The following is a 14,395-nucleotide window of genomic DNA, read 5'->3' on the forward strand; positions in this document are numbered from 1 at the left end:
AACTCAGTTGAATTTGAACCAACAAAGAGAAAAAAACAGGCCAACCACAGAAATTCAGATCAAGTTCTCACCTGTGTAGAAGTAAATGTGTAATGCTGTATCTAGTGAATAGAGATATGGAAAGATCTTTCTAAGGCTGGGATGCAGGATAAGATAATGCATAAGGCATAGTCTATTGCTGCTATGCATAATGCATAGCCTATGAACCCTGTACAATAAATAAAACTTCTGTTGAATATAATAGATCTGCACAATATAATCAAATAAATGTATATGCTGAAAAGTGTTGTCCTAGTACTTAATGTTGAGGGCAACAAATTAGAGTGAGACTGTGGCCTGCAGTGAGATTATTCTGTGTAGTGGTAGCCTCACCTCCTGAAGTGGAGACTTAGGAGAGTTTCTATGGCTCCAGCTCTCAGCCTGGAATGCTGTCCCACAGGAGGAGCTCTCCTGGGAGCTCTCTGGAGCCTGATTTATTCTGCAGAGGAGGCCACTGAGGAAGGAAGGACGTGTAGGATTTTTCTGACACATCATAGGAGGCGGTTAAATAACTGTGACCTGCGCTTCATTTCTTGCTAAAGAATTAAAGGGAAGAATATTTAGAGTTTAGGAGTCTTTCATGTCTATAGTTGGTGTCTGAAATTCTTGAAAAAATCTTTAAGGGAAGGTAGAGTCAGTTATCAGATACTAACAGAATTCTAGTTTTTGTGCAAGTTATCATGCCTGCTTTGGTAAGTAAATCCTCTGAATTCAGAGCTAAGTCTTCTGAAAGGGTTTTATAATGACATGATTTAAACATTTTAAGTTTTATGACCTACATTAGTCATATATTAAATTTTCAGGTACTTTTTGTTATTTTCCTATCCTAAAGTATTTTCTAAATTAAAAAAACCCATAAATTGTAAAACTACAAGAACATTATTTTAAAAAGATACATTGAAGGGTTTTAATGAGAGCAAAATGAAGTAATTTAGGAACAAGCATTCTTTTAATGAAGATTTTAGAGTAGACATGTAAAAGGCAAACTGTGGCCAAATCAAAGTCCTTATCTTTTTTGTAAGTATTGCTGCATAAGATAAAAATGCCACCCATATTATTGTGTGACAAATGTATTGCTTCATTCTGCAAAGTTTTAATTTTAAGCACAGTGCCAGTTTCAATTAAACCTTTAAGATTATACATATAAATGTTCAAAGATATAGAAATCCTTGTGATATTGAGGACAACTGAGTAAGCTGAGATTCTGTTTAACAAACTGGTAAACAAAAATGTTTATTACCTAGCAGATTAATTTATTACAGCTGCCTCTTCTCTATTTTAAAAACTTTCATCCACCTGTTGTTCTCAGGCAAATATTTACTAGGTTTTGTACTGAAAGTTCAATGACCTGTCCTGAAAATAGAAGATGTATGTATTCAAAAATGCTTTGTTAAGTTAGCATGTAAAGTTAATGATGTAGATGTTGATGAAATGACATAAAGGGAAGAGAAATATCTTAATTTCTTTTGAGGAAATCTATATTTAATTTTTTTTTCATATCCACTAAAAAATTCAAATTTTATTGGACTATTATTTTTCTACCTGAATCAATTATCTTCCCATAGGAAGTGCTTTTTCAAGCATAAAATAAATCATGGATAAAGTCCTAGACCAAATTAAGCATGTTCTCTTTCCAGACAGAACAAAATCATCTCCATTTACCTAAACTTTTATATAGGATGATGTAAAATAGGATTGATGACAATATTTAATAAGGAAACACTAAAGTAGTTATACTCGCGTTGTTCATGGTTCAAGAGAATTCAGCTGAGTAGCCACCTAATGTGGAAGAAGTTCAGCTGATTGACTTCCTTGTTTGACTGAAAGCTCTCTAAGCCCTGTAGCCATACTCTGTAGGTGCTCTGTAGGAGGTCTCTGATGTGATGAATTAAAATCCAACCTCACTGAAGTCTGGCAGCAGTCCAGCAGTTTAGCGGAGGAATGGCCATTTCTGCATCAGAGCCTGATCCATCAGGCACGCTCTTGTCTTGGCTAGGGTGCTCTGCCAGGGAGGGTTTCACAGAACAAACCTGCAGCCCTGACAGTTTGACATTGGAGGAAGGGAGGCAGGAAGGCAGGAAGGAAGGCAGGAAGGAAGGAAGGAAGGCAGGAAGGCAGGAAGGCAGGAAGGCAGGTCCTAGAACCAGCTCTGTATATTGTAACAGCTTTCTGAAGAAATGGGATACTGAGGGGGGTGTGTGGCAAGTCCACACCTCCAAGGATCACTTGAAAACTGGCAGTGTCTACTTCATACCTCTTCTCTTGCCTGTTTGCCACATTCCATAAGATACCCAAAGCTCATGGAGGGGAGTTGCCAAGCAAACATGACTTTGTAGCCTACTAGCTAGAAACCCACATAGCCATGATGTTGCATTTTTCTGTCTTTGGTGCTTGTGATAAGAATCGTGCCTACATGAAAATAGCAGTACACATTCTGGAAACAGCTGCTAGAGTATGTTCCTGTGAGATCATAGTATCAAACTGTCTCCTGCATGGATATGGATGGCTGAGCACAGATATTTCTCAACGATGACATTAATGAAGATGTGAGAGATATTTGGCACCTGATCTGTAATGCTCAGTATGAGAGAGCTCACAGGGAAGTTTCAGACACATACAGCAGATGTTGTGTCATAATACAGAAACTCCTATAATGGCTGAGTCCATTTTGGGTGAGGCCACAGCTTCTTCTGGTTTTCTTACTGCTCTGAGATTTTTAGCAAAGTAGTGAAATAACACTTCTCTTTTCAGTGTTCTGTTTCCTGTGGAAAAGGTTTGAAGTTTCGTGATGTGCATTGCATTAACAGCTTCCAAACAAAAATAGAAGAGGACAACTGCAAACATTTGAGAAAACCACGAACACACAAAATATGTAGAGCTGGAAGATGTCCTTCTTGGAAGGCCAGCAGATGGAAAGAGGTATGTAAAAGCATCCATAATTATGGTCTCCATGAAAATACAGGACAGTATCATTTTCATGACACACTGCTTCACTGGGAAAAATTGTCAGTATGTGCATAGCAATGAAATTGATGAATTAGCAAGCACTTAATTGTAGTTTCTTTTTCTTTCTTTTAAGAGTGCTGAAAAAGAAATGTCTGTGAAAACTGAAATTATTTGCTAATCTGAATTTTGTACTGAATAGCTACTTAAGATGAAGACTTTCTTCATGTTACCTCATAAATTAATAGTAAATTTTTAAAATTTACTTCTTACTTTGTGGAATGAATTCAGTAGTATCAAATGGAGCCAAGTTTATGGGAAAAGGATAAGAAAAAGGGCTTGTGGGCACAAATACTGGCCTTTTCCCTGGTTTGGTCTTATAAAACATCTGTCACCTTGTTTTAAAATTGTGTGTAACTGAGCACATTGCAATATTTTGTATTTCACTCACTCTTTCAACACAAGATTCCCCACACTGGACACAGTACCACTCTCCACATTTTGGCCAGGCTTGATAGAACAATATGAACTTTGATTGAGCTTGGGCATTTAGGTGGGCTTTGGAACATAATCGTGCTTTTGCCTGGGGTAAAAGGGAATTAGATTTATCTCAGCAGGCATTAGTGGGATGGTGAAATTCCTTTGGCCAAGAAGAAGAAAAAGAGGCATTTGGCATTTAAGCTCTTCAGGGTTCAAAATTGTTAGTACTACCTGCAAAGATAGTGTCCTTGAAATATTACACTTTCAACAAGATTTTCTCACCTGAAACACTGAGTTTTTTATCTTTTATTGTAGTATTTGTATTTTAAACCAGACAAGACTGTCAGTCTCTAATAGACAAGATGTAAACTTAGAGCTTCAATCACTGATCTTGCAAAAATGTAAACTTCTGCTTTGCATGTCTGTAGTGATCATCCCTACTGTGAATTAAGGTAGGCAGAGATCTCAGTTAGGTACCTCAGATGCAATTATTTTCTGTATTTTTAAAATGTTTAATTATAGTTTTGCATTTTCACCATCAATTTCTTCGGGTATTGTACTCATATCACAAAGGCTGTGAAGCTTATTTGAAATAATATCCTAAGAACTTGTAATGACAGCAGTAGTCCCTCTGGGGAGAGTGCCGTTTCACAGTGACACAGCTGATTTTGGTCACTTTCAGTGCTCTGTGTCGTGTGGAGTGGGGGTTCAGCGAAGGGACATCTCCTGCCAGGTGTCAGGCCTGGCACGGGTGAGTGACGCCCTGTGCAGCCGCGACCGACGTCCCACCAGCATGAGGCACTGCCAGCTGCGCCCCTGCCCACAGCACCACTGGCTGGCACAGCCGTGGGGAAAGGTAAGTAAGGCTTCTAACCGCTGTGACTTCATTGGGCTCTGTAATATGGCATTATGAGTTTGGTTTCTCTTCTTTTTAATTATTTTTTTCCCCCACATTTGGATGTATTTCTAGTAGCTGTTATGTAGCAGAATAACAAATGACCATGCTGGAAATTTTGAAGGTCAGGCTTGCAAAACTTCAAAAGTGACAAAAAATGTTATATAGTCTCTATATATAGTTATATAGTTATATAGTCTTTTTATAGTCTCTACAGGATTTGCTTGTCTATTGTTGTAGACAAAAGCTCTGGTGGAGTTCTGAGCAGGTATTTATTGATAGGACTATCTCTGCATACTTTTCAACAAAGTGCATAAGATGTATAATAGATCCTTATTATGAAATATCTTTTTAAAAAGCAGCTTTTTAAGAATAGAAATGCAGAAGAAATGTCATGCAGAAGTAAATACCATGGAGGTAAAATCTTTGGACAACAGTGTTTATAAGAAGTTCTATATGGAAGATTTAAAACATCTTAAAAACATGAAACATCTTTTCTTGTTAGAGAAAAGATAAGAAGCAAAATAAATCTCATTATACTCCTACCAAAGAGGAAGCAAGATAAGGAAAAAAACCTCAGCATTCTCTTACCAAATATGCTTTTTCATATTTAAAAAAATTTACAGATACTTTCAGGAAAGAGCTGTCACTTCTAAAGGTGTAATTACTATTTTCTACATGCAAAAAATTTAATAACTTTTGTTATTTTTGCAAACATGCAAACACATAAAGCTGCGGAACAGAAAAAACCCCAAAATTATGTATAATACCTGAAATGGTGTGCAGAAGAGCCTTTCTCCAACATTAAAAAAAAAAACATTTTGTGCATTTGTGTCATATTAATAATCTGGCATGCTAAATTTTCAAGACTCTCCCTCTCCCTGTTCATCTCCCTCTCCCTCTTTTTCTGTTTTCAAGATCAACTTGTTTTGTTTTCAGGACCAACTTACTGCTTTCATATTTCACTGAAATCCTTTTCTGTCTCTTTCCTTCTCTTATGGAAGGGTTTTTACATTCAACCTGTTATCTTGGCTTGACCTTTTCACTTTCTCCTCCGTCTCACCCAACAGTTACTGTGTCATTGTTACTCTGTGCAGTTTTTTGGTTTTTTTCCCAGCTGATTAGAAGCACTTTGAAAACAAACTAAAATACTCTGATTCAGTGAATAATTTAGTCTGACATTGATGGCAGATGTTAAAAGGTATTGCTGTCTGGGTTTTAGTGATGTGTGCCTATCAGTAGGTAACTTCATTCTATACATGTCTAGTTGAACTGTGATTAATTTTCTCACTTTTAGTGCTCAGCATCATCTAGAAGAAAGGAGATCTACAGGAAAGTAAAATGTGTGAATGAAAACCAGCTCCAAGTTGATGACAGTTTCTGTGATCGTGCCACAAAGCCTCCATCATCCAAAACCTGTGGAGTATCTCCCTCTAAATATGTTGTGCTTACAGGAGAGCTGTCACAGGTACACTAATACATTGTACTGCTCACACATCTTTTATATATCTTTACATTTAAGAATGTTATATTGCTGTGAAATGTAGGTTATGTGTGTAGAGAAGTTTATTTGCATTTGAACATGTCTAAACTTTCTCCACATTGACCTTCCAAGTCAACCATGACTTATTGTGGAGGCTGTTATGAGTCCTCCCTTAACCACCCAGGACCTATGATCACAAACTAGAGAGCTGCCCCTACAGCAGGATTCCTTTGCTGGTTCCCAGGAAACTCTCTTGCAAACTGACCTCAATGAAGTAACCAAAAAGCTTTCCTCAATTTCTGTGAAGTGCTTGGTCCGTGCTTTGTTTCCCTTGCACATCTGCACTGCCTGTTGTGTGCATGTCTGTGCACGGGTCACAGCTGAGAGGGAATGACTGTCTGTGCATGGGTCACGGCTGAGAGGGAATGGCTCTGGAGCCTCTGAGAAAAGGGCACCATGGTGCTTTGTGGCTCCTTGCACATGTAACAATTGCAGACCTTCACTTCTGTGCACTGCTGTTCTAGCCCAAGGCGTTGTGCCTCCAATGAGAGGCTTTGCCAGAGCAAGGCTCAGAGCTGACATACCTGTAATGCAATTCTGCAGAAACGTCCCAGAACCTTTCACAGCAATGACGTCAGTGCTTGGGGATTTTGTTTCAGTGCTCAGAGAGCTGTGGGTTTGGTGACCAGCAGAGGATCCCCTACTGTGTTGGAGTCCACTCTGTGCAAAGGCGGCGCATGCGTGGCCTTCGAGCTGTAGCGTACCCAGAGTGCCCGGTACAGCCATCCCCCTACATTTACAGATGCAACCTCAAAGGATGCTCACAAGCAGCTACCTGGACAGTGGGGAAGTGGACCAAAGTGAGTACAGATGTGCAAGCTCATTTTTATAGCATGAATAAATGCCAAGAATAACTTGCTGACGTAATGATGCTAATTATTTGCTTCTTTCTAAACTGAGTCTTAATGGTTATCTATGTCTAGTGCTCAGCATCTTGTGGAGTGGGGATAAAGCAGAGGACAGTTGAGTGTATGACTGAAAATGGCTTATCTAGTGACTTGTGCCTGCCCCATTTAAAACCAGATGCCAGAAAGATCTGCCATGAGAAAGAATGTAAGTGATAGCTGTGATTTTATGCAGTTAATGTTTTCCCAGGTTACTTATATTAAAGCTATAAATATATTTGGAATGCAGTTATGGAAAATTAAGTCCTAAAAGTAAGCTCTGTTCCTGAAATATTAATATGATTTAATAATTCATTTTGAAGGTGAAATTCTTACCACCTGCAAAGATATGCAGATTAAAAAAGGGATGAGAAGGGATGGTGAATACCTACTTAACGTTAAGGGAAGGATGATAAAGGTACTGTTAATATTTATGAGTTTTTATGAGTACATATTTTTATGAAATTACTTTTTTCTAATAAAAATTTTGCTAAAGGGTTGCATTTTCTCTCCCAGATTTATTGCTCAGGCATGAACTTAGAGAATCCCAAAGAATATTTGACATTGGTAAAAGGTGAAGCCGAAAACTTTTCTGAAGTATATGGATACAGGTACAGAAGTGGTTTTGTAATATTATGAAGTGCATTTATTCCTTCCAAAGTAAGATAATAAAATAATACTTACTTTTTGTGAGAAATTAGAGTAGGAAATTTTTTTGTTGATTTTCTATTTTAAATATCCAGGCATGTGAGCACACTACAGAAATATGGATAGTTCAAGCCTGAAATTATGTTAGTTGCAGTAAATTATTATAATTATTTTCTGTCTTGACTTTGGTAGAAATTACTTTGGTCCACATTAGTGTTTCAGTTAAGCCAAGATTAAAAGCAGAGCTTGTTGTTCAGTAAAGGTTGTTTAATATTTTTATGTGGCATAGTGCAATACACTTATTTTTCACTATGATATTAAGAAAAAAATCTCAAAATGAAAACTAAATATTTGCTGTTCTTTAGGTTGCAGAATCCATATGAATGTCCCTTCAATGGAAGCAGAAGGCAAGACTGTGCCTGTCGAAATGATTACCTTGCAGCTGGCTTTACGATTTTTAGCAAAATAAGATTTGATGTGGCATCTATGCAAATTAAAAGTAAGCATTTTGTTAGTTTCAGCCAATTTGAGCATTTTATTGAAATTGTATGTGGTCACAATTGCCAAATTATATTTTGATCCACTTACAGATCCAGCTGTGCCATCTTGGGGCAAACAAAATTCTTATTTAATTTAAGAATTCAATGTCAAAAATAAAAAAAAAAGAAAGAACACCACTCCTTACCTTGTTAATTTCTCCCAAGTGGTCAAGTGGCATGAATCTCACAGATTCGTATTTTGTATGTGAACTACCTTCATTTTCTAAGGTTTTGTTCCCATTATTTCATTTATTTTAGTCCACAGCATTTTGTTTTCCTGTGGAAGTCTTTGTTTCTGTGCTCTGCTTCCTTCTCAGACCTTGGCAGACACTAAATAAATGGACAAGGAATCTTGCAGTGCTTTAAGCCCCTGCCTGAAGCTGGCAAGTTGGCCCAGCTCCCTTGGTGCAGTGTCCAGGTGCACATCCATCTTCCTCCTAACCCACTCATATCTCAGAGAGAAATCTGGCCTGGTAGGTTGGGCTAGTGGTGCAATAACCAAAATTCAAACCATTGTTTCTCAAATCAAAACACACAACCTTCCTTTCCAAAGGAAAAAAGAAAAAAAACCCACCCAATGCAAACAATAAAACATCCATGTTCACACTTTTCCCTGTTTCCCTCTGAACTTCAAATGCAGCAGTTAGTGTTGAGTAACTTTCTGTTTTCTAGCTACAGATTTTCTTTTTGCTCAGACTATATTGGGGAGAGCAGTACCATTTGCTACAGCTGGAGATTGCTACAGTGCAGCCAGATGTCCACAGGTATTTATGATTTCTTGCTCCCTTGAAATGTTTACATAAGAGGAGGAAAAAACTATGTGTGACTTGTTTAGATCTGTAAGGTTCTAAATCAATCTCCTATTCTGTGAGGTCAGTGTACAACATTAATAAGTATTTTTCCTCTTACTCTCTTCTCTCCTGTTCCACCATCCCCCCCTCACAGTTTTTCCCTCAAATTGTTTATTACACCCTTTCCCTGTAGGCTCCATGTATGTGTCTCCAGCTTTCTGTGTGTTTCATGTACTGCTCTGCCTCTCTCTGGATTTGATGTATCCTTTGTTTCCCCTAATGCTTTCTCAGTCTTTGTTCTCCTCTAGTGACTTTTCTATAATCCTGAATAATTTTCCTAATCTTTTCTTTGTTTCTCTCCTGACGCTTCATGTCTTTGAAGATTACCAGAGGAAATCAATTTTTTTTAGCAGTTTACTTTAAAATTTCCGCATGCATTGTAGTGTCTACATTAGTGTTCTAGTTTTATTGGGTGGTGCTTTTTGGATTAATCTCTATGTTGTCCCAGTTTTCTGTTTGCTGTTTCACATCACAGAGTAGTTTGGAAAGACATGAACAGGATCCCTTTTGGATTAAGCTAAAGACAGCAATGAGCTTCAGAGGAGGGATCTTAATATACTCTAATGCTGTTGAGGACTGGGACTAGGGGAGAGTCAGTCCAAAATAAATCCCTTATTGGTGCACTGTCTACAAGCCCAGTGGGCTCTCTGGGCCAATTTTTACTATACATATCTGCTTATACTGCATTGTCCTTGATGATGCAGACATAGCCCAACTCTGAGCTAGTCAACCTTCACAGCCCCCTGGCAGAAACAGGATTCCTTAGAAAACACTTCAGCTTACCTTACACTATTAGACAATTTAGGATGAGGTCAGCTGTCCTCTGGAAGTGAATTTCTTTTCACTGGTTATAAAGGAATTGAGACCAACTGCCTCATGCTTGCTTGGAAGTTGCACTGTTGTCCATCTCTCCTGGTTGCCTAAACTTAGGACCAGCTGCGGGTGGGCACAGCCAAGGGGAGCTAGAGAAAATTCATGTGCAATTTACTGCAATTCATGGCAGACTTAAACTCCTGATAAGAAAACAGTTGAAGTTCATTACAGTGTTGGATGCCTTCAACCTGCAAGTGCTTTGGGTGCAGTGTGATACAGATCTGTTTGCTGTGTGTAGCCTCTGTTGGGAGCTCATTCTGCTTACATGGCTTGGCACTGACACATTTATTTCCATCTAAAAGTTCTGACTGAAGCTGCCACTTTTGATGCAGTCAAAACATTTCCATTCCTGTGCTTTTAGTCCTTGAAATCTGTTCCTGGCCTTGCACATGCTGTATGATACATCAGACAGCTATTGAGCTGTCATTGTAATTGTAATAGCGTTTCTCATTTATTTTTGCAAAATGATGTCACTGTGAAAGAAGTTAATCTGGGACTGTTAATTATGGAAATCAGTCCACACCATTTGTATGAATTTCTTCCTTCATTAAATGGAAGTCTTCCACTATGAGGATAGTTGAAGAACAGCCTACCCTATCCATATGAGTTTTTATTAGCTCATCCTGAGTTACATGAGTGCTATAAGCACAGCATCTTTACATAGAAGTGCTCTCAAAATAAATCTGCCACGCTGAGCAATATAACTGAATTTTTGCAACAGAATTTAAATGAATCATTATAATAAAAGCTATATATATTTATATATGTATGACATTATTAAGCAATAAAACACAGAAGCTACCATTTGCAATAAAAAATTACTAGGTCTGAATACAGTAATCCAGGCTTTCAGTGAATAATGCAGAGGTGTGCAGTTTTCTGGTTGTAGTGCTGCCTGAACTAATCATTAGGCTCTTTGTGGGGGCAGTACTTCTTTGTAACATATTGCACTTCTCTGTGAATGCAATTTAATAATTTTCTGTATCCCAGTTTGTTTACCAAGGTAGTGCAATTTGTTACTTTTAATATATTTCCTATTCTCTTAGCAACTGACTGAAGCTAGTTTTCAGTCTATATTTGTGTAGGCAAATGTTTTACAATCAATAGCTTCTATATCTGTTGTGAATGGTTTATATTGCAAAACATTCCACTTAAAAATATTTATTTTAACATTCACTTATGTTCTTGTTCAGTTGTGTTATTTATTATACTGAAAAAGCAATGGAACATGGTAAGATGATGATGCTTACATCATCTTACAGTGTGCAAACATTTGAAAATTAGATGTCCAAGTGATTTGTCTTTACAGGCAGCAGTGTGTTTTGATCAAGTTATTTCCAAAAAATTCAGGAACTTAAAAAAAAATAGTCATTCAAGAAAACCAGCTTCATTCTTGCTTTTGAAAGTCTGTACTTTTTGTAAATTAAAATTTCATTTGTAGAAGGGCAAAAACAATTTCAGTTGTCAGATGTTAGTTTTGTCTTCATATTCAGATGCTGCAGATCAGCTGATGCACAGCTGGTGCTTATTGCAGAATAAGTTGGTTTTGTGTTGTGAATGTTCATAGAAAGGGTGCAAGGCAGCATATCCAACCCATATTTTGTACACACCTTTGAGTACTTCATGTTTAGCCATATCCCAAGCAATATGTTAAACTATGCTAATATAAAGTTTCTTAGTGTTTTGAACCCTGTTTATCAGGTCTGTAATATTTTTTACTTTTTTTTTTCCTAGGGCCAGTTCAGCATTAACTTGGCTGGTACAGGTCTGAGATTATCCAGTACAGTGAGATGGATTGCTCAGGGCAACTATGCCACTGCTGACATACACAAATCCCACGTGAGTCAATGCTGTTGTCCTTCACCTGCTCTTACAGCTTGAACAAGAGGTACAAATGTTGGCTGTAGTGAAAGCTACAGTGATTTTTGTGAATCAGAAATAGCATTCAAAGTCTCTGACTCATTTAAGTTTTCTTCAAGAATGTTTAATCATACTGTCCAGTATCTAAATCAGATTAGCAGTCCCTGTCTACCCTTCACTTAACTGATTTTAACAGGTTATTGTATTAATTTGGTTTATTAGAGGCTTTGAATATGCTTCTGCAAAATACACAAACGCAACACCCAAGCCTCCACATTTTGTTCAAGATCATCCTACTCCAGATTATCCTTTTTGTTTCTTACTCTGATCTTTATTAGCATGGAAAACCAAAAGACCAGTTAAACAAGAACAGCAAGTGTGCCTGGTTTAAGACAACATTGGTAATCCTGGGAATGGTGGAAAGCTGGGAGCAAGGTGTAGAGTGGTAGTGATAAAGGATCTCTGTTCCTGTTTTGCTAATGCTGCTGTCTCTTGATTTAGTGTTTCTAGGTATGATTTGTCAAAAGGTCTGTTGTGTGCAAACCTCGAGAAGCCTTTTGTGCAACTGTGATTTCAATCACTTTTCTTGATTGACTCTTCTCTTTGTCTAATTCCTAGGATGGTACTAAAATATATGGAAGATGTGGAGGATTTTGTGGAAAATGTGTTCCTAACACAATTATTGGTCTCCAACTTCAAGTACAGTGAGAACTCTGATGTACTAGGAGCATCAAAGCAGGGACATTTGCCATTTAGGCTCAAATTGTAGGTGCTCTGTATGTGTATATTGTAATTTTTTCATGTCTGTAGTGATCATTACTATAACGTTCACTAATAAGAATTCCTGTTTTCTTCAGGATTAACTCAAGGTTGTATTATCTGTTTATGGGCTAGCAAGCGCATAAATCACAATCAGAGACCTTCAGGTTTTACAGGAGAAGCATTTATTCAAAGTACAGTATGTACTAACAAGTAAATTGCACTGGGATTACTTCCATGGGTAACACTCTAAATTTTACCATAATTGTAATTCTTTATCTGTAACTTACCAGTATAATTCTTTATGCAGTATTCAGTAAAATTTTTCCTCTACTGATCTTTTATGACAGATTGTGCTAAAATATAGAATCGAAAGCTTTACTGCTATATAAAGAGACGGGAAATTTCAATACTTCCAATTTTATGCAAACTTGTAGGGTTTATCTGTCAATAACTTGCAGCTGAAAAGTACATAGCCAAAACGCTTGAGATAGTTTTATAGATCTGTGTGTTTCTCTGTCAGTAAAAGCATTTTTCCCCGTCCCTTTCATTATATTCTTTGTGGTGCTCAAATCCTTGCAGAAATACTGAGACGTGTGGTTTAACCTCTGTAGTCTCTATAGCACATGTTAAACATCAGGTCTTAGGTTTGCTGTGGTTACAGGAAAAGAAAATATGGAAACAAATTGCTTCAAAACCTGATTTTAAATCGCTGCCTCTCATCCAAGTATACTGTGAAAGCAGTGCATTCTGTTTACCATGGGATCTTGTGTATAATTGCACAAATATGTATTTGCTTAAACACTTTCCATATCCACCTTACTCCTTTACCCTGGCCAGTGGCACATTAGTAAAGGCTGCAGTAGTCTGCATCCTTCAAAGCCTGATTCAGCATCATTTTCAATAACCTTAGTGAAAAATCTAAATGGAGACAACACCCGCTGTGGTTTTGGTGTCCATCTTTGACTCAGTTTGGTTTTTCAATGTCTGTAAATACAGTTCTAACATCTGCTGTTTAAAGAAGAGTTACAGGGTTTAAAAAATGATCTAGCTCTTTGATTTTTTGGTTTGTATTTTCTTACAATCCAGAACTGTAGAAATATATGCATATACAGATAATGTGTTTTAGGGCCAACTCTCAGGTATTCAGAATAAAATTTTCTACCAGCATAATAATGTATATTATTGTACCAGATAATTATAATGTACCAAATAACTATACATGTTTTTTCTGACCACACATATTTTGTAAACCAAATATTTATTTTGCAAGCCAGTATAATTGGTAGATCAAGTGGCAGCTGTATTACATTTGTATCCACAAAAGTTAGCCATGAATTAGCAATATTTATTAATTAAAAACAATACTGTACCACAGAAGTGTATCCAGCTTCTTTTAAGATAACACATGTAGGTAATTATTTGTGATCTCTGCATCAGAAATGTATTTTTGCACTATGTGCCTTATAATAGTTGTAAACATTAATAAGACTATAAAACATTATTTTCCTAGAAGTGTTTACATTTGCAATTAAAATCTTGTAATTTATAAAATATTTATATAATAAATATGCTTGTGTGAATGGTACCAGGGTAATTTTGTTTGGGTTCTTTTTGGTATTGTACTCTAAGTACAAAATGTTGCAAAAGCATTTCAGCTTCTTTAGGCTGAAATAAGATAATTTACAGAATAATTGCATTCTTAATGCTCCTCTACAGTGGTATATATTGACATGTACTGGAATAACTGGAGGTTATAGTTACAGTAATAATTTATATTGAAGCAGGTCCTGCTTCAGAGGGAAGAACTCCATGTCTGTCTGCTCTTTCCAGTTATCCTCCCATGATTAGCTATATTTTTGTGGGGGGGTTGCCTTGTAAGTTTTAACTGAAATAATGTAGAAATCTGAAATAGTTTTCATCTCTGTGTGCTATCTCCAGCTTTTATAGCATGGTCCCTTGCCTGCTGCTTTGGCAGAAGGGCAACTGCAGTTTGCCTCTGTCCCCAAGAGGGCTTTTTTCTTTTCAGCTCATCTAAAGGCTACAAAGCGTTCAGGTCTGCTGCCACTAAGTCACTCTGT

The 14,395-nt window shown here is 37.2% G+C and overlaps 1 protein-coding gene across 4 annotated transcripts in view; it reads left to right on the forward strand.

Annotated features, from left to right (window-relative positions):
• ADAMTS20 (ADAM metallopeptidase with thrombospondin type 1 motif 20) overlaps positions 1-13,772 on the forward strand; it is an 86,539-nt gene extending 72,767 nt beyond the window's left edge. The window contains exons 29-39 of one of the 4 annotated variants that reach the window (XR_010438690.1): positions 2,791-2,958; positions 4,145-4,318; positions 5,655-5,825; positions 6,500-6,700; positions 6,824-6,953; positions 7,108-7,202; positions 7,301-7,395; positions 7,798-7,931; positions 8,667-8,735; positions 11,430-11,534; positions 12,174-13,772. Coding sequence is in view for 3 of the 4 variants with exons in the window: in XM_064702575.1 (XP_064558645.1) it covers positions 2,791-2,958; positions 4,145-4,318; positions 5,655-5,825; positions 6,500-6,700; positions 6,824-6,953; positions 7,108-7,202; positions 7,301-7,395; positions 7,798-7,931; positions 8,644-8,735; positions 11,430-11,534; positions 12,174-12,263 (1,455 nt within the window). In the remaining variant the exon portion in view is untranslated. Of the gene's footprint in view, positions 1-2,790; positions 2,959-4,144; positions 4,319-5,654; positions 5,826-6,499; positions 6,701-6,823; positions 6,954-7,107; positions 7,203-7,300; positions 7,396-7,797; positions 7,932-8,643; positions 8,736-11,429; positions 11,584-12,056; positions 12,145-12,173 lie in introns of those variants that run through there. The other 3 variants (XM_064702576.1, XM_064702575.1, XM_064702577.1) reach the window with 3 other exon arrangements.
• Positions 13,773-14,395: the final 623 nt, after the last annotated feature.

This window comes from Zonotrichia leucophrys, chromosome 1A (assembly GCF_028769735.1).
Source record: "Zonotrichia leucophrys gambelii isolate GWCS_2022_RI chromosome 1A, RI_Zleu_2.0, whole genome shotgun sequence".
In the NCBI taxonomy this organism is placed as follows: Eukaryota; Metazoa; Chordata; class Aves; order Passeriformes; family Passerellidae; genus Zonotrichia; species Zonotrichia leucophrys.